At 39.4% G+C, this 24,116-nt stretch overlaps 1 protein-coding gene across 5 annotated transcripts in view; it reads left to right on the top strand.

The window, feature by feature from the left end:
• Nucleotides 1-5,493: 5,493 nt before the first annotated feature.
• The window catches only part of IPO5 (importin 5), a 60,626-nt gene continuing 42,003 nt past the window's right edge, over nt 5,494-24,116 (top strand). The window contains exons 1-5 of one of the 5 annotated variants that reach the window (XM_072622081.1): nt 5,512-5,567; nt 6,051-6,129; nt 9,784-9,923; nt 14,024-14,126; nt 22,596-22,676. In XM_072622081.1, coding sequence (XP_072478182.1) covers nt 14,028-14,126; nt 22,596-22,676 — 180 coding nt within the window. In that variant the 5' untranslated portion in view covers nt 5,512-5,567; nt 6,051-6,129; nt 9,784-9,923; nt 14,024-14,027. Of the gene's footprint in view, nt 5,610-6,050; nt 6,130-9,783; nt 9,924-14,023; nt 14,127-22,595; nt 22,677-24,116 lie in introns of all 5 variants that reach the window. The other 4 variants (XM_072622082.1, XM_072622083.1, XM_072622080.1 and 1 more) reach the window with 4 other exon arrangements.

The following is a 24,116-nucleotide window of genomic DNA, read 5'->3' as shown; positions in this document are numbered from 1 at the left end:
AAACATTCCCAAAGGACTCCTGAGGCAAAATGTCATCTACATTCAGAGAAAGAATTGTGGAATTGGATCGCAAAATGAAGCAGATTATTTTCTCTTGTGTTATGTTTTGCTTTGGTTTGGTTTTTCTCATGGTTTTTCCCATTTGTTTTAATTCTTCTACTCAACATGACTAATGTGAAAATGTGTTTAATAAGAATGAATATATGTGTAGAACCCACGTAAGATTGCATTCCATCTTGGGCAGGGAGAAGAGAGGGAAGGGGAGAAAATTTAAGACTTATTATAGAAGTGATTGTTGAAAACCAAAAACAAATTAAATTTTAAAAAATTAAAAGAAAAAAAGAAAAAAAAAAGAAATGGGCCTTGGCATATGCTAAACATTGATCCATTGGTCAGTGAGCGTACGTGACTTCTCCTGATATCTTTGGGACTGGAAAAAAGTCAAAGGGATTAAAGGTGAATTAGACTTGAACTCCCTTGGAGACATAGGAGGTTTTTAGCCTTTTTTGTATGGGTATGGTAATTTTCTGCCACATGATTCATTTCCTTGTTATACACACTGGTTCATGTTTTAATTAAGCGCTTTTTCCCATTAGATTTGTCTATGGTATACCCAACATCAGAGTGATGTACTAAATGGGTGCTCAGACCAAAGCCTGAGTAGCAGTACAGCACGCAGAACCTGGGTATAGTTGGGAGATGGATGATCCACTATTGTATTTGAGATTGGTGTTGTTATTTGTCCTTTGTTTTCAGACAGGACCAATGACATCACAGGTGATATCCTGACTCGCGAGTGGATTGGATTTAAGTGAAGTGGAATTGCACAAAGTTGTCAGCCTCACTCTGTCTTCCAGAAATACCTTAGAAACAATTACATTGTAACACTATTCAGAATTCAGTAGATAGGAATTCTTTTTAGCACTACATTTGTGACACTTTAATAAAGAACTAAAAGATGCTATCAGCTATAGCCAATTCTACAGCATGCATTCAAAAGACTGGGCTACATGAACGTTTCAGAATACTGAGTTACCAAAGAATTACATCACTGATGGGAATACTTATACTTTAGTGTAATGATAACATGTTTAAGTAGGGTCTACTCTGCTCAGATACTTTACATTGAGTTGTTTTTGCTCTGGATAAATATCTTTAAAGAGTGGCTTTAAAATCAGTGCCTTGTGCTCAATTTCAAAGCTACATCTTTAGAAATGCATTGTTTGTGTCAAGAAGAGAGTAAGTTATAAGCAGTTTGGGAATAGCAGTATCAAGAATTAGAGTGATAACAAAGTCCTCAGGAGTCTAAGGATATAGAAAAGGGTAAACAACTTGAGTAATGATGTCATTTGGGTTCACTCTTTAGACACAGAATTGGAACTAAGCCTTTTTTTATTTCTTTATTTTAAAAAAGTGCAATGTTTTGGGAAGACTGTTTAGGAATTTAAAGAAAGGATCCCAATGAATGAGAAAAATGAAGATGAAGCTGCTGCAGGTGCTGCTCCTGAGTTTTATAATCTCCAGTGATAAAGTATTCTTTATCCAGCATGCTACCCTGAATAAAAATACTATCTTTCAAAAAGTTCTACACTGGTATTGGGGTATCTAAAAAGAAAATCTCAACTTTGCATAATTCACCTTGTGAGTTACTGGGAAATCTGGCAACTTACTGTATTTACTTGGATATTTCCATGGATCCATGATGTCACTGATGCACATACTCTTTACTAATGCAGACTGTGACCTTCACATGCTTTCTTAACAGTGTAATTCTCATCCATGTCCTTCCATATAGTCTCCACAGAAGATCTAATTAAAATGCTGGAGTCCTTTCTCTGGATCTTTTAATATTGGCATAGTGCAGGACTCAGAGTCAAGAAGACCTGTGTTCAAATCCTGACTCACACACTTACTAGCGATTGTCTCTGGTCATCACTCAACCTCTCAATCTCATTTTCCTCATGTGGAAAATGGGAATAATAGCATCTACTTCATAGGATTCTTGTGAGAATTAAATGAATTGACATACATATGTACATATGTAAATACTACATAAGTGCTAGTCATTGCTATTATATTTCATGATTACTACTTCCTTTTCTGATGATATGCATGCTCTTGATTAAGTTTTTCATGCCACACAGAAGTATTATTTGTGGTATCTTGAAGTCCACTTATACCCACCAAATGACTTTCCATTGCCCTGTGGGTTGTCCTTATCTGTGATTCTTCTGAAATTATGGTGTTCCAAAATTTATAGCCACATAGTATCACCAAGAGAATATTAATGTCAAAAAGATGTCCTTTAGCGGCAAGGAGTAGTTGAAATCATTAACAATAATGGGTCATTCATTTATTTAACAAGCAACTATTAAGTACCTTTCATAAGCAGAACCCTTTCTTAGAGCCATGGATTGAGGGTGGTACTTTTAGATCAGATTCTAGGCTAGTTCTTACTAGGATCTACCCTTCTCCATTGAGAAAGGATTAAGATATTAAAATTTTCAATGGGAAGAGGAGGCTATATTCATTTCCAGGAGTGAGGGAAGTGGTACCAAAGAGAATGAAATTCTGAAATGTTAACTCAGATTGTAATTTTTGTTGAAGGTTTCTATAAATATTAACTGAGCTCTTCTTGGGGCAGAGAGCTTTGTTGACTACTGGAACTTGTTGAGCAGTCTGAATGCTCATACCTGGGATTTTGTAATAGCAGTTTGTTAGTCATGTGGGAGATGATTTGGAGAGACAAAAGACTAGAGAAAGGGAAACCAATTTAAAGATTATTGCAATGGTCCAGGTAACAGGTGATGAGGACCCAAACAAAGATGGAGGCAATGAGAGAAAATGATACATGCGAGCAACACTATGCAGGAAGAATGAACAAGACATGACAACGGATAAAATATGGGGGATAGGGAGTAAGAGAGAGGTAAGAATTAAAGACGGCAGATCTGGCATTTACAAGATCATCAGTATCTTTGGAAAGAACACTATCGGTGGTCATGAAGTCATAAAACAGGGTTAAGAAGTGAGTAAGAGGAGAGGAAGTAAAAACACGTAGAGTAGATCATTATTCTAGGAGTATGATGGTAAAAGGGAGAAGAAATATTAGAGAACGGCTTCAAGAAATAATAAGGTCGAATGAAGCTTTTATTTTGTTGTTTTACTTAATTAATTTTTAATTTTCAACATGCACTTTTATAAGATTTTGAATTCTCAATTTTCTTTCCTTCTCTCCCTTTCCCCCTCCTCAAGACAGCATGCAATCTGATAAGACTATACATGTACAATCATATTAAATATATTCCCACATTAGTCATGTTGTGAAAGAAGAATTAGAACAAAAGGGGAAAACCATGAGAAAGAAAAAAAAGAGAAAATAGTATGCTTCAATCTGCATTCAGACTCCATGGTTCTTTTTCTGGATGCGGAGAGCATTTTTCATCAGGAGTCTTTTGAAATTGTCTTAGATCATTGTATTGAGGAGAGCTAAGTCAACGATAGTTGATCATCACACAATCTTGCCATTACTGTGTACAATGTTCTCCTGGTTCTGCTTACTTCATTCAGCATCAGTTCAGGTAAGTCCAGGTTTTTCTGAAATCTGCCTGCTCCTCATTTCTTATGGAACAATAGTATTCTGTTACACAGCTTGCTCAGCCATTCATATTTTGTTTTGTTTTTAAGGACTAGGGAGACCTGCAGGGAAGGAGTTGACCACATCAGCTCCCATTTCTATGAAGATGACCCCCATATCTATATATTCAGTCCTAGGATCTATTCTGAGTTTCAGTTCCTCATCACCAACTGCTTAGGGCACATTTCAAATTGGATGTTCCATCGACATTTCATGTCTAAAACAGAATCCATTACCTTCCCCACAGCACCAACTCCATTTCTTCTTCACTTCCCTTTCCTGTTAAGGGCACTTCTCTTTCTAGACTTACAGAGGTTCTCAATCTCAGAGCAATCCTATGCCCACATATCAAATCAATTAACAAGTCTTATCAATTCCATAGCATGTCTCCCACCCATTCCCCTTCTCTTCAACTCACCCAGCCACCATCCTCATTCAGTCTGTCACCTGAACTACTGCCCCATAGCCTCCTAATTGGTCTCCCTGACCCCCCTCTCCAATCCATCCCTCACATTGCCTAAGTGGTTTTCCTAAAGCACAAGTCTGATCAGGTCACTTCCATACTCGATAAACTCCCCTGGGTCACTAAAAACTCTAGGATCAAATTTGGCATTTGAAGATATTCACAACTTCACAATGATCTTTGATTATTATGTATTACTCTCTTTTATTTACTGTTCGGCTTAGACAAACTGGTCCGTCTTCCAATTCCCCGCACACTACAATCCATCTCCTATCTCTGTGCCTTTGCCCTGGATGTCCCTCTTCCCTAGCATGAACTCCCTTCTGCTTCTTAGAATCTTTCGTTTCCTTTAAAGCTCAGCTCAAGTACTATTTTTTACATTATGCCTAGTGCCTTTTCCCTCTCCAAATTAGCTTGTATTTATTTTTTATGTAGCTTATATGCATATTTTTCGTTCCCTAATAGATTAGAAGCTCCTTGAGGGCATGGACTGTTTTGTGTCTTTCTTTGGGTTCCTAGCACCTAGTACAGTGCCCCTGGGACAGGGGTGGGGAACTTGTGACCTCGAAGCCACCTCTAGGTCCTCAAGTAAGGCCCTTTGACTTGTTCTGTGACTCTGTCACAGGGCCTTATTTGAGGACCTAGAGGGCCACATGTGACCTTGAGGCTACAGGTTCCCCACCACTGCCTTAGAAATTTAAGAAATGCTTATAGATTGAATGAATCATTAATTTGTCAATGAGATATGCCAACCAAAGGTATTCTCCAACATCATGGAGAATATTCTATAGTATCTAAGCAGAATAAGGATCCATTATGGATGGTAAAATTCACCAGATGCTATTTGCAAATGACATTGTACTTACTGCATCTAGTTGATACAGTACACATGTGGTTCATCTTTAGTGAGAAAAAAAAAAGTTGGCTGCAAAGAGTTTGGCTTACTAATAATACTGGATTCATACTGGAAAAAAACAGACATATGAAGAATGCATATGTCCCAGATTATGAAATGCATTTAGACAAGCAACCCTTTGAGTGAGCTATATATATATAGACACTGGAAGTGGGCAGTGAGCTAGGCTCAGAATTGAAAACAGTGAACTAGATTGTGTTTAGAAACTACATAAACTTAACTTATACTGTGTCAACGCCCTTTATAAGCTGTAGAGTTGCACATTATAAGACTAAGGGTCCCCTTCCATTACCGTGTACCTTTGGGACACCTGGGAGGACATAATGTCTATGCAGGGGCAGTTTGTGAATCTGGTCAGTACAACTTGTATGTAAACAGGATGAAATATGCCTCAAGTGTGGTCCAGCAGCTGCTGCTTTATCTGTCATGGGTCACAAGTGCAGACAAACGTATCCATGGTGACCTGCCTGACCTAGTGAGGGTCGGAACTGTGGGATTAATGACATACCATTACAGGAGCAACCACAGTGAAGAGAACAGCTTTGACTACTGTAAGTATGTCCAAACTTCAAAACTTACAGGCAAAACAGAATGTAAGTTTTTATTCCATGTCCAAGAAAAAGTTGGGAGGTAATAGGAGGGAAAGCCCAACACCTTTTCTTTCTATGAGAAATCCAGGAGACTTCCTTTAGCCCCTTAAAGTCCCTTATTTTCATAGACTTTGACTCCCAAGAGTAATGCTGTAGGCATCTTAGAAGGAGAGAAGGAATTGATTCAGAGGACTTGCTAAATATAAATCAAGCCCTAAAGAACAAAGACTCATCATTCTTCACTTCTCTTTAACAATAACTCATGAAAATGAGTTTAGGAATCCAACAATACACTGGGAAAAAGTATCACGAAAGTCAGAATCTGGATAAAAATGTCTGGGAGATTCAACAAAAGCTATAGACTCTCAGACTGTGTGATCCGTACAGAAATCTTGAACGAGGTAAAGATACTTGTGGGTTGTTTTTGTTTGTGTTTGCACATAGGTGGTTCAGGTGAAAACCTTTCCAGGACCAATGTATGCACACAGCTGTTTTCCGTGAACAGGATCCCTGAATCATCCAGGTAAGACAATAACGGTCAGATTTTGCTTTCTTTCCTCAACACTTTCATTGATAATAATGTTCTTTTATTTCTCATGGATACTGCAAAAAAATTCCTATGCCTTCCCTCACAAATGTAAATAGATGGAAGTTGCTAAAGCAAATTTAGGCTTCTTGTCAAGGAAAACTTGCCAAACACTTATAGCTACCCGTAAGTGGAATGGAATGCCTTAGAAGCCAGTGCCTTTTTTGGTTGGATGTTATCATCAAACAGTTCTTTTTCAGGAATGGGTTAATAAACAAGATGGATATTGGGGTGCCCTTTCCAAGTCTGAAAGTGTATAGTTTTGTCCATTTCATTTTCAATTCAGAAGATCCTCAAAGGCATCTGAATTTTCTGACCACACCTCTAAATAAGCCTAAGGAAAAGTATTTTCAAAGCAGCCTGTTGGTCAAATGCCTCAATTCCCCGAAAAAATATTCTTTTTGAACTCCTCAGCGTTCTTATTAGAAATGAATCTTAATTCTGGTCCTTTCTTTTCAACATTGCAGAGGACATAAAAGGCATCTTCATAATTTTCAGAGCAGTCAAGTGGATAACGGAAAATATTTTTATTCAGATAAATCAGAAAATATGATTATTCAGAGTCACACAGTGATCAAATGTCTTGTTCAAGAAAAAAAAAAGTCAGTGATAAAACTGAAGTTTTCTAGAATGTTGTTCCATTAAGGAATAAGTATTATTTAATCCTATATCACACTCGATAGCTCTCCATAGTAACTGGTACTTAACAAATGTTTGTTGAATCAGAAGATTAGTTCATGTTACGAATATACATATATGTGTGTGTCTGTGTGTGTGTGTGTGTGTGTGTATACATATTCTGCCTCAAAATAGCTGTGTAACTCTGAGTCAAATCACTTAATATCTCTGGAACTAGTTTCTTCATCTCTAAAATGGGAAGACAATACCTATCCCCATTGTGTGAAGATCAAATAGATAATACATGTAAATATGATTGTGGGAAGATCAAATAGATAATATATGCAAATATGAGCTATTATTATCACATACCATTTTATAGTTTATAAAGTCCATATAAGAATATTGGCATTGTACAACTATGTTCAAGGACTGGAAAAGTTAAGTGACTTACTTGCCATCATCAGTCCCATAGCATGAACTCTAAGTAACTTTAAAGCAAGATTCCTACTCATTTCTCTTTCTAAAGAATTATATTTCTAATTGTTGATATAAAGATCAAATTTCTCTAACCAATGATTTAAGAGATATTACGTGTGGTACTGGGGACAGCATGTTGACTGATACCCTTGTCACTTTAGGAAGCAAAATTGAATTTGATGGGGGAGGTAGAAGGGGTAAATTTGTAGATTCATCACCGTAGGAAACTCCTGGTAAGAAATGTCTACCAACGAAACCAGCACCTTCTCTAAAATTTATAGTGTTAGAGAGTTGTCTGGGACACTGAGAGATTACGTGAGTTGCCCAAGATCACACAGTAAGTGTCAGGAGCAGAATTTGATGTGCTGATTCCAAGACCAGTTGCTATCTATCCAAGGATTCCATGATGCCTCTTAATTTAACTTATTTTAAGTACTTCTTTCCTCAGATCAGGTATGGTTAGAATTCCTAGTCTCTTCCCATTCCTCACATATTTATTTAATTAACTGGACATCTGTTGAGTTCCTACAAGGCTTAGAGCTGAATGGGAACTCCAGAAGGTCTGATTTTACTGATGAAGAAACTAAGGACCAGAGAAGTTAAGCGACTTATTTCAAAGTGGCATTCATCGTAAACATCAATAATCAAATTTGGACTTGGGTCCCCTTATTCTAGAGACATTGTTCTTTTCACTCTATCATACAGCTTTGAAGTTCTAAATATTGACTACATACTACAGTCTAGAAGGCAAATTATAATCCAGAGAACTGTCTTTCTTAATAAGACATATATATCTCATTTATATTGATAGTTTAAAGTATAAGGACCAACATTCCTATTACGGGCTTTTCCAAATATAATTGTACTTTAGGGGAAATTATTTGATCTGTGCTATATCTGAATTCTTGTAACTAACAAGATGTTACAAAGTAGCCTTAATGAAGTTCTTGTTTTATTATACCACATTCCTCCAAATACTTTCAAAATATGTATATTATTTTCCCTTAATTGGCAGTATTCAAAATTTGTTCAGCAACTGTTGTGTATAGAACTCTTTTAGGTCCTGTGGGAGAGTCAACATTTAAATAAAACATGGTCCCTGCCCTGATGGAGTTTACACTCTCTAAAAACATAACTATAATACTCAAAAATATAAATACAAAAGTGTTGCCAAACAAAGTGTGAGGCCAGAGAAGTGGTTTGAGTAAAAAAAACTGATTAAAAATTTGTTCCCATATGACTTTGCATAAATCATTTAAGTTGTCTGGAAGCTAGTTTCTTCCTCTATAAAATAAGGGGGAGGTTGGAATAGATGACTTAGAAGGTCCCTTCCAACTCTAACTCTGTAATCCTTAGGCGGGGAAGGGAACCAGGACAAAGATTAAATTTAAATAAAAATAATCAGACATATATATTCATAAGGTGAGAGACTATTTTTGCATATTTATTTTAGATAAGGCCTCTAAGTGATTATTTTAATTCCATGGTGGCATAATATTTGTGAGGGTTATATATAAATCAAGTATGTATGGGTTGCTGAACAGGTAATTTAATATTTTTTTAGTCAATAGATCTTACTATTTGGTTTAAAAAAAACTCATAATTTAGGAGTACCAAAAGCTTTTTTAATGGAATTTTATTTGTTTTGTTTTCTAATTTATCTTACTTCATACCAATATTTTTCCCACTGGACAAGGGAAAGTTCATCAACTTCATCACTGGTGATTTTTGAATTTTAAAAATTTCTGGATTCAGAGATGCAAAAGAAAAATGGAAAGAGATCAGATCTAAAGTTTTATTAGATACTATACTGTAGACTTAATACTACTTTGTGCCTTCATTAATACACATACTAATGCCTTAGCTCTGAAAGAGATACTGGGTGGGTGGCATTAAAGAGGATGACTTATTTGGAGTCTTCATTTTCTATGGACCTGTAATATATTTGTAACACCAACCACAGGAAATAGTGTAGGAAGGCTTGATGTCACAATAATACTTTATGCCTCCATAAGAGAGGGAAACTTTGTGTGTCATTATGTCTAAACAGTAACCTAGTTGCTGCTATAATCTCTGATTAAATGAAGAGGAAAAATATGATGAATGAGTCATCTTTGAATCTTTAAAAATAATCCTGGCTCAGAAAAAGTAGGGTCATAATTCTCTTATCTATATATTGCGAATAATCTTAAATACATAGAAAAGGGCACAAAGATTCAATAGTTCAGCACTGAGTCTGCTTTCTTTCTCTAGAAAAAAATCTTCCAAATCTAAACCTTGCTTAATATAATTATTTCTACTTCAAATGAAGCTACAAACCAAAGGTTTAAAATTGATCTATTACATTTAAATGAAAAAATAAAATAAAATCAGCATTAGAATTCAATAATAAAAAGATGCTCATTCTCAACCTACTCCATCCCTAGCAGTTATTATATTTAACCAATAAGAGTTTATTTGACATGGTCAAACCTGTGGTCTTGTCTTCTAAAGGTCAACAAATCTGTCTATGTCAAACCAGGAGGAAGAGGGAATTCCTAGGCAAGGAACTCGGCTCAGGAAGTACAGTACCATGTCTCCAATCCCCTGAAATTCAAGTCAAAACTGGAAACACAAGGATAAACTGCCATAAGGTAAAGAATCCCAAACTATATAGGACTATATCATTGGAAAAAGTGAATATGCTAAATTTAGATTAACAGTAAGACAATCAATTTGTATACAGCATTCCTTGCGCCTTTATCAGAATCAGTTAAGAAAAACAATCCCATAAAGGTACTACAGACTAAAAAAGATTCCATTCATTTACCTTCTTTCATCATTTGTACAAGTTTGGCGTATCATTACTATTTACAGGAAAACTCACAGAACTAGAATTAACTCTGCCAAATTTGGAGGCTTGATCTGTATTAAATATTTAGTCTATAAGCCCACAGGACAGGGTTCTAAAATAACCACCTACAGTTATGAATTTAATATGTCATATGTTATATCTATATATTATATCTTATGTTGCATAAGAACAATAAATCAATTTATTAAAACAATTTTACCCTTATATCAGTAAATCTTAGGGCACAAATTTCCCCTCTTATTGGGATGTTCTCTAGTTGTCCCATTCAGAGCTATATCTAAAGTCAGACTTTTTTTTCAAGTTGCAAAAGTTGAAATTAGCAAACTACTTACCATTAATTTCCACAAACCTTAATTTAGTACAATTCACATCTTTGAAACTGCTCTTATACAGTAAAGCTTCAAACTATTATTGCCCAAAAGGAAGAAGAATCCTTTATTTATATAAGCAAAACTTTTAGTGTCTAATATCAGTTGTGTGTGAGCACTGATTATGTCCTAGGTGCTGTTTTCCTACTCAGAACTGGGCGGGGGGGGGGGGGGGGGGAAGGGGGCAGATATTCAAGGAAGGAAAACGTGGAAATGCATATGATAGTCACACTTAATAATATCCCAGGAGAGGTTACTGTCTAAAACTCCTCAGAGACTGCATAACAAAGTAATCCAAAATATCCTCCATAATCAAATCTTCTCATTCTAAATTATAGAGGGGACATTTTCTTTTATTTGAGTTTACATAGAAATTAGTCTGATGTCTTTTATTAGCAAGCAAGTCAAGTGAGTTTCATTAAGTATTCATATGTACACATGACATACATATATTTTCATATGAATATGTGATACATATAACAAAATATTTTACAAAGTCACTTGCTTTAAGAATCCAGGTAGTCCTTACTTTATTAAAAATTATCTGCATAGTTGATTGAAAATAAAAATTTCTATAAAAGCGAAGCCTATTTTCCCATTGACTATCTTCATATAAAATCTGAAATGCATCCCCATAGTGGGGAAAATGTCCAATAAAATAAATGAGAATGTTGGTGGGATAAGGGTTAATTTAAGAAATAAACTAACCCCATAGCATTTTAAATAAATTGTAAAGTGCTTCTACATAACTGTGTAAATTGGCTACATAAATATTAGTATTATGATTAGCCAGGCTATGTTAAACCCTCTGGAAAAAAAGAGTTCTAGACTTCCAGATATTTCTCCACTGCCAATCACCCTCTCTCTCACTAAACCTGCCATTAGTTAAGGTCACATGACTTTCTATCATGTGTGGGCATCTCATTCTTTACACTTACAATCTAAGAAATTTCTTTCCAGCTGTTTTAGGTTGAATATTTACCAAGTAAGGTTAAATAGGGTCAGTTTGTGATTTCACAGTTCACCAGTAGGTGACACCACCTAATATGAAAATTGATTTTTTTTTTATAAAATGTTGATGAAAACACCCTTTTACATAAATAAAACCCTCTTCCTTCTGTTTTTAAGGATTCTAAATGTTATCAAATTGTGGGAAAGGAACTGTCTTTATTCTTTAACATGTAGTCAATATCCATGGTCATAATTAAACAATATCTGAAATTTACATGCAAGTGAAACTGACTCTGATCCTTCCATCAGTTTCTCTTTCAAAAAGTAACCTACTGATGTCAGAATGCAATAGACAGCCCCAGCCTAACTAGGGAAGCTTTCTGAACTGCTCATCTGATTCCACCTCAACATTTTCTCACTGCCCAAATCTCACTACATGATTCTCAAGCTTTAGAGTGGAAAAGTTAATTTTCCAGTACAGAATCCTCCACAGAACACTCTACCCTATCTACGCTCACAAGCAAACAAAAAAGTTTAGAATTAGCCAGAATTAATGGAAAGGATCTCCCTGCTTAATGAACTATCAATAAGGGAGTTTATACATTATCCACCTCAGGGGAAAGTCTAAACATTATTAAGAGACACAAATAGGACCCTGTCCAAGGTTCCACTCTAGAATGGCTATAGTTTCTAAAATAAAATTGGTAGATTCCGAAAAACGGTATTTCAGTTTCAAATTTTGATATACTTTTCTTGAAATTAGGGATATCCTGGAAAAATCCAAGTTATACATCCACCATACAGAGAGGAAGCCACAGGGCAGGGAAATCTTAGTAGGGGAGTTTTTCCCTATAATTCGATTGTAAAGCTTTCAGAATTCTTAAAGGGTAGGGGAAAGTATTTCATAATTATTTCCTTAAAATTAGTTCTACATGCTTATTTAGTGAGTACAGAAAGGAAAGAGCCTAACTCGTAGGCAGGGCCAGCCTTCCAGTTAGGGAGACCAGGATTCGCCCTACCAATCTGGGGGCGCCCATGGCCCCCCCAAACCACCGGCTGGGGAGAGCTGCCTAACTCCACCGAGAGTGCCCATGGCACCGAATCACGGGTGCTGTCCAGAAGTGAAGTCATTAAGGGATGATGAATCAGGGAAAGCGAGCCCCCAAATGCAAGCGCCCTTGCACCTCACTTCCCACCTTAGGCCCTTTACCTTCCCGGTCAGCAGCCCTCAGCGGCCCGGGTTCTTTCCTTTGGGATGACCCTGCCCCACGCCCCTCCCCCGCTGGGATAAGGACCCCGGAGTCGTGCCCGGTCCTCGAGAGCCGGCCACATGGGCACTCAGTGGAGGCTGATGTCCTCTCTGATGGAATTTGGTTGGAAAGGAGCCCCGACTTTTTTCATCAGCTTGCTTCTGGAAAGCAGAAAGAAACATTTTCTCGCCTCCGAGCAACGGCATGACAATCGGGGCTCCTGGGCACCGGGCCCTCCAGAACTCGCCTCAGTTTCTCTACGTGGTCTTCAAAAGGCCCGGACTCCCCTTTCTGCCGCCTACAGGGTGGAGTCCCAGACACCCGCCAGGGCACACTGACCGGTTCCCGCTTTCTCATTCGAGGCATTTCTCAAGCTCCAAAGGGAGCCTGTGGCTGGCACGGCCTGCGCCCTAGACTGAAAGGTGCAAGGGGGGTCCCCCGAGCATCCCGGGGGGAGACGCATCAGCGAGGGCAGAAAGGAGCCCGGGGCAGCTCGCGCGGCTCCTGGGGCGGATCCGGCGTGGGGGGCTGGGGGAGGGACTAGAGTGCAACGTGGTCACATTTGGCGGGAGAGAGGAGGAAGCGGAGGGAGGGGGGTGCGCGGAACCATGTAGGGCCAGGCCTGGCGGGAGTCCGTGACTCACTCCCCGGTCTGGAGTGCCTGAGTCACGCCAGCCTCTGGAGGGACCTCCCCGGGAGGGGAGAACCAGGGGTGTGGTTCAGGGGAGGGGGCACGTCGCTACGGTCCTCAGGCCCGGGACTCCTGGGCCTGGAGGAAGCGGGGTAGGAAGGGATGAGCGGAGCACGCTCCGCGCACAGGCTCGAGTCTCGCGCCTGAGCCCGCTACCAGTGACAGGCCCCAAGTCTCTGCCTAGACGAAGCTCCCCTTCCCCACCCCCAATCATTCCCCAAACTCTAACCCCGACTCGGCCCCGCCCGCGAGGCCAGTGACGCCATCGCAGGACGGTGGGACGCGCTGGCCAATCGGAGCGGGGGCCGGCGGAGAAGGCCTCCTCGACCTCAAGCCTCGGGGACCAATGAGAGGCTGGCGGCGGTGTCCGCGGGGTGGGAGGGACGGGAGGTGAGAGGTCACGGGGCCCCGCCCCTCCTCTCCCTTCCCCTTTGCCCCGCCTCTCCCGCGCCCCAGCGCCGCCGCGGCTGCTGCTGCTGGTGGTGCGCTGCCGCTGGTGCTGCTCCTGGTGCCGGCAGCTCGTGTCCCCTCCCCCTCCCCCTCCCCGCCCGCGAGCGCTCCCGCCTCAAGGCTCCGTGTCTCTCTCCCCCTCCTCTCTCTCCCTCTCTCTCACGCTCAGCGCAATGGCGGCGGCAGCGGCGGCGGCGGCCGAGCAGCAACAGTTTTACCTGCTCCTGGGGAACCTGCTCAGCCCCGACAATGTGGTGCGGAAACAGGCGGAGGTAAATGAGTCCCTCCTCCCCCTCCCCCCCTCCCCGACCCCGATCTTCCGGGCCCCGCGGGCGGCCGCCCCCCACCCCGGCGGCCCCCGACCAAGTCCTTCCCTCCACCTCACGCTGCTCTCGCCGCCGCTGTGTGCCCGGCCTGAGCCGGGCCCGGGCCGGCGGAGCGGAGACGCCGGGCCGGCCCAGCCCACGTGGGAGCTGAAGCCGCCGCGGCCGCCGCCGAGGACTTTCCATCCCGGCCCCGCTGCCCCTTCCCGCCCGGGATGGGGCGGCCTCGGCTCCCCCTCCCCCCCGCCCTGCCCTTCCAGTCCTGTCCCGTCCCGGCAGTTACCCCCTCCCCGCCCCCCCCGCCGTGGTCCCCGGGGGCTGTTATGCATGCACAGTCTACGGGGTCCAGCGGGAGAGCCCCGATCCTGCCTCTGGAGATGGGGGTGGGAAGGTTGAACCCTGACCCGACTTGGCTCGTCCCCTTCCCCTCCCCCCGCACGGCTTGACCTTTCCCATGCCCCCCTTGCCCCCTTTTCCCGCTTTCTCCTAATGGGATCTCCCCTCCCCCATCCAGGCTTGTCTCCACCTCTGCCCCCTCCCCCACCGTTCCTCCAAATCCCGAGCTGCCGCCTGTCCCATTTCTCCTCTTCCTCTCCTTGTGGTCCACCTGGCCCTGGCTGTCCTCTTCTCCATCCCCTCGGCCTTCTTCCTCCGCTGCCGGCACTCCAGCCTCCTCTTCCTCCTCCGGTCCCGGGGCGGCGGGAGGGGGTGGGGGAGAAGATGGATGTGGTTCCCTCCGGTCTGCTCTTCCGTAAAGCGTGTCCCCAGCCCGCTGCCCCGCTTTACGTAAGGGGGGCGCGCCCCTCCTCCTCTCGGGGAGCCATGTGCTCTCATCTCTGTGACACGAGGGGAGTGAGGGGCTTTTCTGTGTCCTGGAGCCCCTGGCTCAGGTGGGACCGAGGAAGGGCAGCTTAGGGTCGGGGTGCTGGCCGCCCCTTTGGGCTGGGCACCTGAGGGCACTCAAAGACAGGATGCTCCCTCTAAATGGACATGTTCGCCCAAACTTTGGAAAGCTGGGGGCTGGAAGAATTGTGTTATTGTGCTATGTGCCAGATATCACATAGCAAAGACGTGTTTTGTTTCTGGGTTACCATGGCCAAAGAGTTGTTTTACGTACACCTATATCCTGGAAGGTTTACTTGGCATCTTCTCTCTGCGTGGCCCCCTCCTTGAAGGAGTTAGTGGTTGCCTTCAAGATCACAGTGATTTTCAAAGGTGCTTTATAAGTGCATGGCTTCAGGTTTTTACAAGAAAAACATTTCAGTGCTGGAAATTTGGTCTTTGGGGAAAATATTTTAATGAAACTTAATAGTTTTGCCGTGGTGATTTTGGGTAACTGATTGCTTTTTCAAAACAAAATAAAACACTTTATCTCAGCTAACTCTAAAGTAGAACTTTTCATATATTGCAAAGCAAAGAATGGTATTATAAGTAAGCTAGGTTAATTCTCCTTCCTCCAGTTGCTTAAATCTCTATTGTCGAGCTTAGTGGGGAATCTCTCTTCTATTGAACTAAAATACCAGTGGTTGTTTAGCAAGAATTCCTATTGGTGGCTGTCTTTGGTCTTTTATCACTTGCTTCACTTTGTTGGTGAGTTCAGCACATTCTTTCATAAGAAACAATTGGGGGAAAATCAGTGTTCTCATTAGTTTCATAGTGAAGCCTCAGATGCTTATTTTTTTTCATTTGTGCCTCTTGATTATTATATATTTATTTCAAATCATTTATTTGTGTCTATAATGTTTTTTAAACTGGCAACATGGTTAAAGGTGATTCTGCCGCTTTATAAAAAGTTGGCTGTAAGTCATGTAGATTGATTTTTTTTGTGACTTAATTGATGACAATAAACTAATATTAAATAGCTGTCAACACCTAAGTTTCAGTAATAGGAAGACTAAGTGCTTATATTACTCTAAATTGAATTTATAGATTGAATAATCCATTCCCTTTAGTAAATCAAACTAAAGATAGTTGGCCAATATAGGTTAATATCATAAATATAAAAGATTTACACAAATTTTCTTTGAACTGACTTGAACTGGTATTTAGGAAATGCCCATATAATATCTAAGTAAAATATACTTTGTTAACATTTGAATTGAGCAGACTATTGAAGAGGTGGAGTTGTTCTGTGTTCAAAAGTGATTAAGTTTTGGACATTTTGTTAAGTGAGATGTTACTCTTAGTGTGGGTTACATGTTGTTTGTTTCCTTATGTTCCCTACTTATACTATATAAATCATTTATCGGTAGGCCTTGATACTTTTTTTCTATCTTTGTATTTAAAAAAAGGAGGCAGTATCATAAAATCCTTCTATATGGATGAATTTTCTTGTAAGCAAAAGCTTGCTTCACAGTGAGAAAAAAATTCATAAGGCTTTTTTCCCCCCCACTTTATTCCCAAAATGGATCTTCAAATGTTTTGGGGGGAAATAGAATATTCCCTGAGATTAGAAGCAGAAAAATCGTAATGAAATGGTAATTATGAAAGAGAACAAATAATTGAAAGGGTATTCACTGAGGAAATTGATCTGTGTAAACTCATAACTAGAATTCTTAATATAACTTAAAAGTCAAAGTTTTTTCTGAGTGGATTGCAGAATCCATTCATTTTCTCCAGAAAGTTTGTTTTCCTTTGATCCTAAGGGAAGAAAAAACTTCATTAATATCAATGAAAGTGGGATGAAAGGAAAGACTAGCTCTCTTGAAGAATCAGATATAACCAAAATATTTGTGGATTTTGCCTGTCAGCACTTATGAACTGATAAATACCTGGTAAATGACATAGACTAGTGCTTCTAGTTTTTCTACTGTTGAAGAAGTATTATTGAATGGCAGCCTCAAATATTCGTAATGATAATACATTTTATATACAACTACTGCTGTACTTCTTTACAGCGTGTAAGATAAATGACCCTTAATTCCACAAGTCTCTGCCAGAAGAGTGCAAGCTCTAGAGTCCTGCTTGGGCTGAAAGGATTCCAACAATAGGCTTATGTTATGTCTGTTGTCCAAAGACCAGCATGGCTAAGTTCAGAAAGACTCATCATCAATTTGGCTGCAGAACAATAAAAAAGGATCATCTACTGAGTTGTTCAAGAGATCCTAACATCAGTGCACACCAAGGAAAAGCCACAGGTCCTTGAATTAATGAAATACAGACCTAGTCTTAGCCGATCTAGAAGCTTGGTTGTAGTATCACCTTTGTCAGGATTACCATGGTTCACAGATCTAGAGCTAGAAAACGATCTATGAGGTCATGCATTCAACCTCATTTTAAAGATAGAAAAACTCAGACCCAGAGAAATGAAGTGATTTACCCAAAGTGACAGATCCAGAAAATTGAACTCAGGTCTTGTGATTCCAAATCTGGAGCTCTTTGCACCATACTCTTAGAATAAATTGAAGCCAGTAACTAATATGAGATCATTTGGATTGTACCTATTGTTATAATCTATTAATAGGGAATTTAGAGAGTGCTGTGCTTACTTCTTAAAGAGCACATTGTATTTTAAGAACCGTAATAGGAAGTAGAAGGTAGTAAGCAGACAGATTTTACCTCTTTGTGGTATAATGGAAGGAGAACTGGACCTAGAACTCAGGAAGACCTAGTTTCAAGAACCAACTCCAACACATACCAGCTGTGTGACCATGGGCAAGTCACTTAACCTCTCAGTGCCCCAGCAGTTCTCTAACACAAGTTTGCAGGAAAAAAATGTATCCCTGAAATGGTAGAGGGAGTTTCCTCATCTAGGAGTTCCATATACCAATGAAATCACTGATCCAGGTGGATATCTCTATTCAATCATGCCTTGAAGTTTGTAACTTGTACTGTACCCAGAAAATTAGTTCATGTAGAATTTTTTAAAGGGTCAGAAAAAGAATCTTCTAAATATGGATATTTCTTTATTGAAGGCAAGTGTTTCTTTGGGTAAATCTTTTAATTCTCATGTTTTCTTGGCATCCAAGTTTAGATTAAGCTCATCTTTTGGGGAACCTAGAATGTAGCGTGGCTTTTTTAAAGTCTATGCCAGTTATCCTTATAAGAAATTATCTGTAGTTGCAAATAGCTTTCGTTTCCAAACTGTTCTTTTCTCAGAAACAAAGTTCCAACCAGAAGTAATGAATACTCACAGACTTGATTTGATAATCACAGAGGCAGTCAACGTGGAGAACATATGAATGGAAAATTAAAAGAATCCCACTTCCTAGTGGGAGCTGTATTCCAAAACTATACGCCATTGACTGCCAGTCTGGAAGAGAATATAATTTGGTATTTGGAATTTCATTTTTAAGGTCATTACTAGGATAAACATGGGTATAATCTACCATGCAAATATCTCCTATAGGGCTCAGAAGCTGATGAAAGGAGTTTGACCTAGGCATTTGAAAGAATGGTGTGCTAAAGAGAAAAAGTTTTACTGACTAGAATTTCTCCCTAATCTTTATAATTAGATTTGATTTATGTGTGCTAAAGAAATCAGTGATAACAACATGAATCTTCTTGGATGTTTTGAAGGATCTTTTTGTAATTATCTTTGAGTAAGTGTATAATTTGTAGGCTTAGTTCTAGAATAGCTTAGTATTGGGAGAGGAAATGATAATTATTCTAGAATTAAGCCTATATACATTTTCTTTACATTGTCTATACTTAAAGATAAGTGATGCAAAGATTCTCCAAAACATTCTAGGATAAGAATTTATAGCTTTTCATCTAAAACCATTTAAAGAAATACCAATATGCCTAGCTAATAATTGTGATTCAAATTCACATAGTTCTTTCTTTTTCACCTGAATAGTGTCATGCCTAATTTTATAGAAGAGCTAACTTAAGACTCAGATGTTAACTGACTTGCTCAATGTATCATGACTGGTAAATATTGGAGAGGGAATTTGGACTCAAGTCTGATTTTTAAGTCCAGCTAGTATACTCTACATCTTTTCATTTCATCCTGCTGCCTCTCATGCCATCCTACCTCCAATATTAGTTAGTGTGATATTGTATTTTACGTTATAGTTTATGTTCACTAGTATTGAGTATAAATTGCCCAAGAATCTAAAGATTCAAAAAAGTCTGAAGACTTTAAGGACTGTTCACATCATCATACTACAGGTTTGCTACAAAAGTTCAGGGTCATCCATAGCAAGACATAACAGCTGTTCAGCTAGGTAAACCATCTGATCTAAATGCACTGAACATTCAAAATCTTATTTTTACCCTTTAGTTTAAAATTATCCACACCTGACTTTACTGATTTTGAAATTTGCAGACTGCATTCACTAGCTTCTCTCCATTCATCAGTATCACTTTGAATTTGTGGATCTGTCCTGTTATCCAAAAAGAAGTTTAAGTTTACATCCCCTTCCTAAGCCATCTCCTTCCCCTTCACCCTCATATTTAACTGTTTTCCTCCAAAGCAACAAAGTGCCTGCAGTGAGAATATTTCTTATATAGGGAAGAGATGAATCAATGCAAGTGCAAGGAAAGAGGTACTGAACTGGAAGACAGACTTGCATTGGAGTACTAGCAGCTTATCTTGGCTATACTGGGCAAGTCTTCTAAGTTTCCTAAGCCTCAAAGTGGAGATACGCTTAACCTGCCTTGCTTTGATCAAATCAGAGAATATATGTGCTTTCTAAACCTTATTATAAAGTTATCAGCCAAGCAGAAAACTTTACCTTGACCTACAGTGCTAAGTCTTAAAGAGCTAGTATAATTGTGGAGGATACTTTCCTTCTATTAATGGTTAGTAAGTGGATGGTAATTAAAGATAGGGGAAAAGAGTGACATCTTGAGAAAAATTAACTTTTATCCTGTAAAAAAAAACTAGGGTGTGCTATGAAGTTCAGTCAATTTAAATATTGAGGTGCTTATGATAAACTCAGTGTGGGCATCCATATCAACTTAAATCTTCTGATTTTGAGGTTTATTCTTTGACTAGTAGGTGATTATGTGAGAATATTTTAGTTATAGTCTTGGGAAATGGTAGGTTGGCTTACCTTGCTATCCTGATTTCTGATTTCATGTCACATGTAGCTCTGTAGTGGCCATAAGTAATTTAAGCCAGTTCTGGGTTATCTTTGGTCTTGAGCAGGGGTGGGGAACCTAAGGCCAAGTTTTACAGAGCAAACCCCTTTATAAAGGAGATTTGTTATGTGAAATTTACATTCAGTCAAAGGGCTACACTTGAGGACTGAGAGGGCCACATTTGGCCTTGAAGTTGCAGGTTCCCCAACCCTGGTCTAGAGAATACAGAGGAAATGACCTTTCTGTTGATATCTTTGTTCTTGTGAAGAGATTGGCATGAAGTTGAGGCTTAGTCCTAAAAAGGAGGGTGATGAACTAATGGGTCCCAACCCGTGGAGCATGGAGTTATTGCAAAGGGTCCTAGAATCCACATGTGCATAGAAACATACTTGTTGGAATATCATTTTGATAATGTATCTAATTCTATCAATATATGGGGAAAGAAGACCTAGGTTCTAGTACCATGCTGCTTCTAAGTATTATGTTTGTAAAACTTTGACTGTAGTACTCTCTGTGACCTTCAGCAAGTCACAGTTTTCCTTATTTATAAAGTGATGGCTTTGGACTAGATGATTTCCAAGGTCCCTTCCAATTCAGAATTTCTAATAAACCAATACCTCTTTTGTGGGCTAAATTACGTAGGTGCTGTTGTGATTAGCAACATGACAAAATCATTTAAAACTTTTCTATTGAATAGATACCAGTAGTATAACTACTATTATGGGGCAGTTCTCAATTTTTTTTAAGTGCCCTAGTACTTGACAAAGGTTAGTTACAACCCAACTAAATCACTGGTTCCTCGTGATATTCCAGATAACTCATCCTTGAAACATTGTTACAGTCTGTGTTTCATTCCCTTCTGCCATTTTTTTAACCCAGGAGAAGGGGAGGAAAAGGGAAGTGAGTTTGGGGTGGACACATGGGACAGAAGAGGAGCTAAAGGTAGTGACAGCTAGGATTGAAAAAGAATAACTATATGTAATGTGTAAGAAACTGGTAGGGAAGGATTTGGAAAAACAGATGGGTGGATAAATGGCAGGGAGAAAATTGAACCATTAATACCCCTGACATAGGTTCCTGGCCATTGTGTACCAAGTATAAATGCACATATTGGAAAGGGTTGGGGGTACTGGACACAGTGACCTTCCTTGGTTCTGTGTTCTGTATCATCCCCTTTTTTAGTGCAGCCTTATAACCGTACTCAAAACAATAACAGATACCTATCTCTGTATCTAAATTTTCTTGAGATCTCTCCCACACCTCCTCCTCTTGTGAGAATCTTGACCTTGTGTTCCTATAAATTCTCTATATGATACCATGGACCTCTAACTCTAGAGACTTCACAGACACAAAGGGTTACTAGCCTCCTTTTTCTAGGTGTATGTTTCTGTTATAATATTCTTTATGTGACTGTAATTGATTTAATCATTCAGCAAGCATTTGCTAATTTCTGACTATATACTGGATGTTGGGAATTGTGCTCGGCCTGAAGAATCCAGCCTCCAGTATTTAACTAGCTGTGACCTCTGTTTGTCTCAGTTTTCTCAGTTGCAAAATGGTGATAATAGCAACTACCTGCCAGGGTGGTTGTGAGGATCAAATGATATATTTGTGAAGCACTTAGCACACAACACTGGTACATGGTGGGTGTTATATATACGCTAGCTCTTAGTATGTGAAGAAAAATTGAAATAGGTCCTTGTCCTCAAAAAAGGGTACTTTCTTGTATGGGGAAGAGAATGAAGGTGCACAAAAATAAATATATTAAAAGTATGCACAAAATCTAAAAAGTAATAGAGGGAATGATGCTAACAGTTGGGAGGGGGGTGGGTATCAATACATCATTGTAGCTCCCAAATCTTCAGGACAATTCGTACAAAGTTACAGATGCAGGAGTTAGAATATGGTGTACAGAGGACCAGCCTGGCTGGAAGCTTAAAAGTGTGAAGGGAAGTGACTTGTGATTGTGGTAAGCCTGGAAAGCCAGGCTAGAGTGAGATTATGGAAGTTTTTAAATGTTAAACAGAAAAGCTCTTTTTTTTATCCTAGAGTCAAGAGAGAACTACTTATTTGGGCCTTCTTTATATAGGGAGTCACATGGTCAATTCTGTGCTGTAGGAATATCATTGGCAGTTCTGTGGAGAACTGATAGGGTTGCAAGATTAATTAGGAGGCTATTAAAATAGTCAAGATGATGAAGACTTGAACCAATGTGTTGGCTGTGTGGATAGAGAAAAGTATGAATGGAGATTTGTAGATCAGTAAGTGATTGAATAGGGAGGGGCAAGAGATAACAAAGAGTTGAGGTTTCAGATCTTGTTAAAGAGTAGGATGGTTTAGAAAAGATCAATTAATTTATATATTAAATCTTAACTTTTTTCCCCCCCTTAGGAAACCTACGAGAATATCCCTGGACAATCTAAGATCACATTCCTCTTGCAAGCCATCAGAAACACAACTGCTGCTGAGGAGGTATTAAAGCATCTGAAAATAACTTCACTCTCTAAAATAATTAAATTGAATTATTGTTAGGAGAAAACAAGGGTAGTAAAAAGTTTATATACAGATTGTACCTTGGATCCACCCTAGAAGAATATAGTTCAACCCCCTCATTAGAAATTCTGAGAATACTGAAATATAGAAGGATTATAGAAGTGGGACAGGCATTAGAAATCTATCCAGCCCCTCAGTTTACAAGTGAGGAAACTGAAATCCATAATAAATCTATTTACCCAGGTAAGTAGGAGTCAGGAATTGAAACCCATATTCTCTCTTTCAAAGTCCACTTGAGATCAACACACTGCTGATTATATTCTTTTTATAATTGAATAATTGATTAAATCTTGAATAAGATCTATGTCCATGTTGCTAAACCATCAAAAGGTAAGTTTTTGTTTTTTGCTAGTAAAAAGGCAAACGTTGTTATCCCCCCCTTTTTTTTTTAATATATTCACAAATCCTTAAAATTGCTGCTGTCAGACAGTTTTGTATATTAAAAGAGTAACCTTGGAGTCCAAGAACCTGGGAGATTAGATCTCACTTCCCTTGATCTTGCTACTGAGAATGTTGAACACCTGATTTTTTTTTTTATTATTACTTGAGTTTTAAGGCCATATCTGAATTTGAAGGAATGTGTTTTCAGATACACTATGTTGGAGTCTTCATGGGAAACAATCATCTAAAAATCTTCAGTTTAGAGGTCATGAAAAAAATGGAAGAAATTCAATGTTTGCTTAGTAGAAAAAAAATGTCAAAAAGCTAGCGTTAAAATCTGAGTAAAAGAATTTCAATTTGTCTCAGTTGTTTAATGCTCCAAAATGTACTCATAGGCACATAAAAAGCTAGCATTTCTTGTATGAGATAGATGTAATGAATTTTATTCTGTGACCTACAAGAGGCAGCATTAGTGTAATAATAGTTAAGAGCTGACCTTGGAGTCTGTTAGACCTGGGTTAAGATTGACTTCTGACTCTGGCCCTAAACAAGGCACATGTTACAAAGTAGCAGCTGCTGATCTGCATTAGAGAGTGCCTCACTGGGAACATCATGCATTGAGGAAATCCCAGGTTGATTACCTCTGCCTCCTTTTCCCCTCCTCAATGAAAAAAGAGTTGGAACTGTAAAAATGGGGTGGTGATATTTGTGTCTTGTGAGTTCTGTCATAGTTGCACCTTTCCCAGGCCACAATTTAAAAGCTATTCCTCTAGTTGCATGTAATTATGTTATTTTAGAAAGTATTATAAAATATCCTATATACTTTCCTATATTCTATTCTCAGTATGTTGAATGTGGTAGCTAGATGTGGAGGTGAGTGGCAAGGTGGAAAGATAGATATCTTTCCTTACCCATGTAAATTTTGTCTCCTCATCTCTTTGCCTCAAAAGTTATAGGTTAACTTGTTTAGTCTTTTTT

This window comes from Notamacropus eugenii, chromosome 6 (assembly GCF_028372415.1).
Source record: "Notamacropus eugenii isolate mMacEug1 chromosome 6, mMacEug1.pri_v2, whole genome shotgun sequence".
Classification (NCBI taxonomy): domain Eukaryota; kingdom Metazoa; phylum Chordata; class Mammalia; order Diprotodontia; family Macropodidae; genus Notamacropus; species Notamacropus eugenii.
Note: the sequence above shows the minus strand (reverse complement) of the source record. Positions and strands in the feature narration are given on the sequence as shown.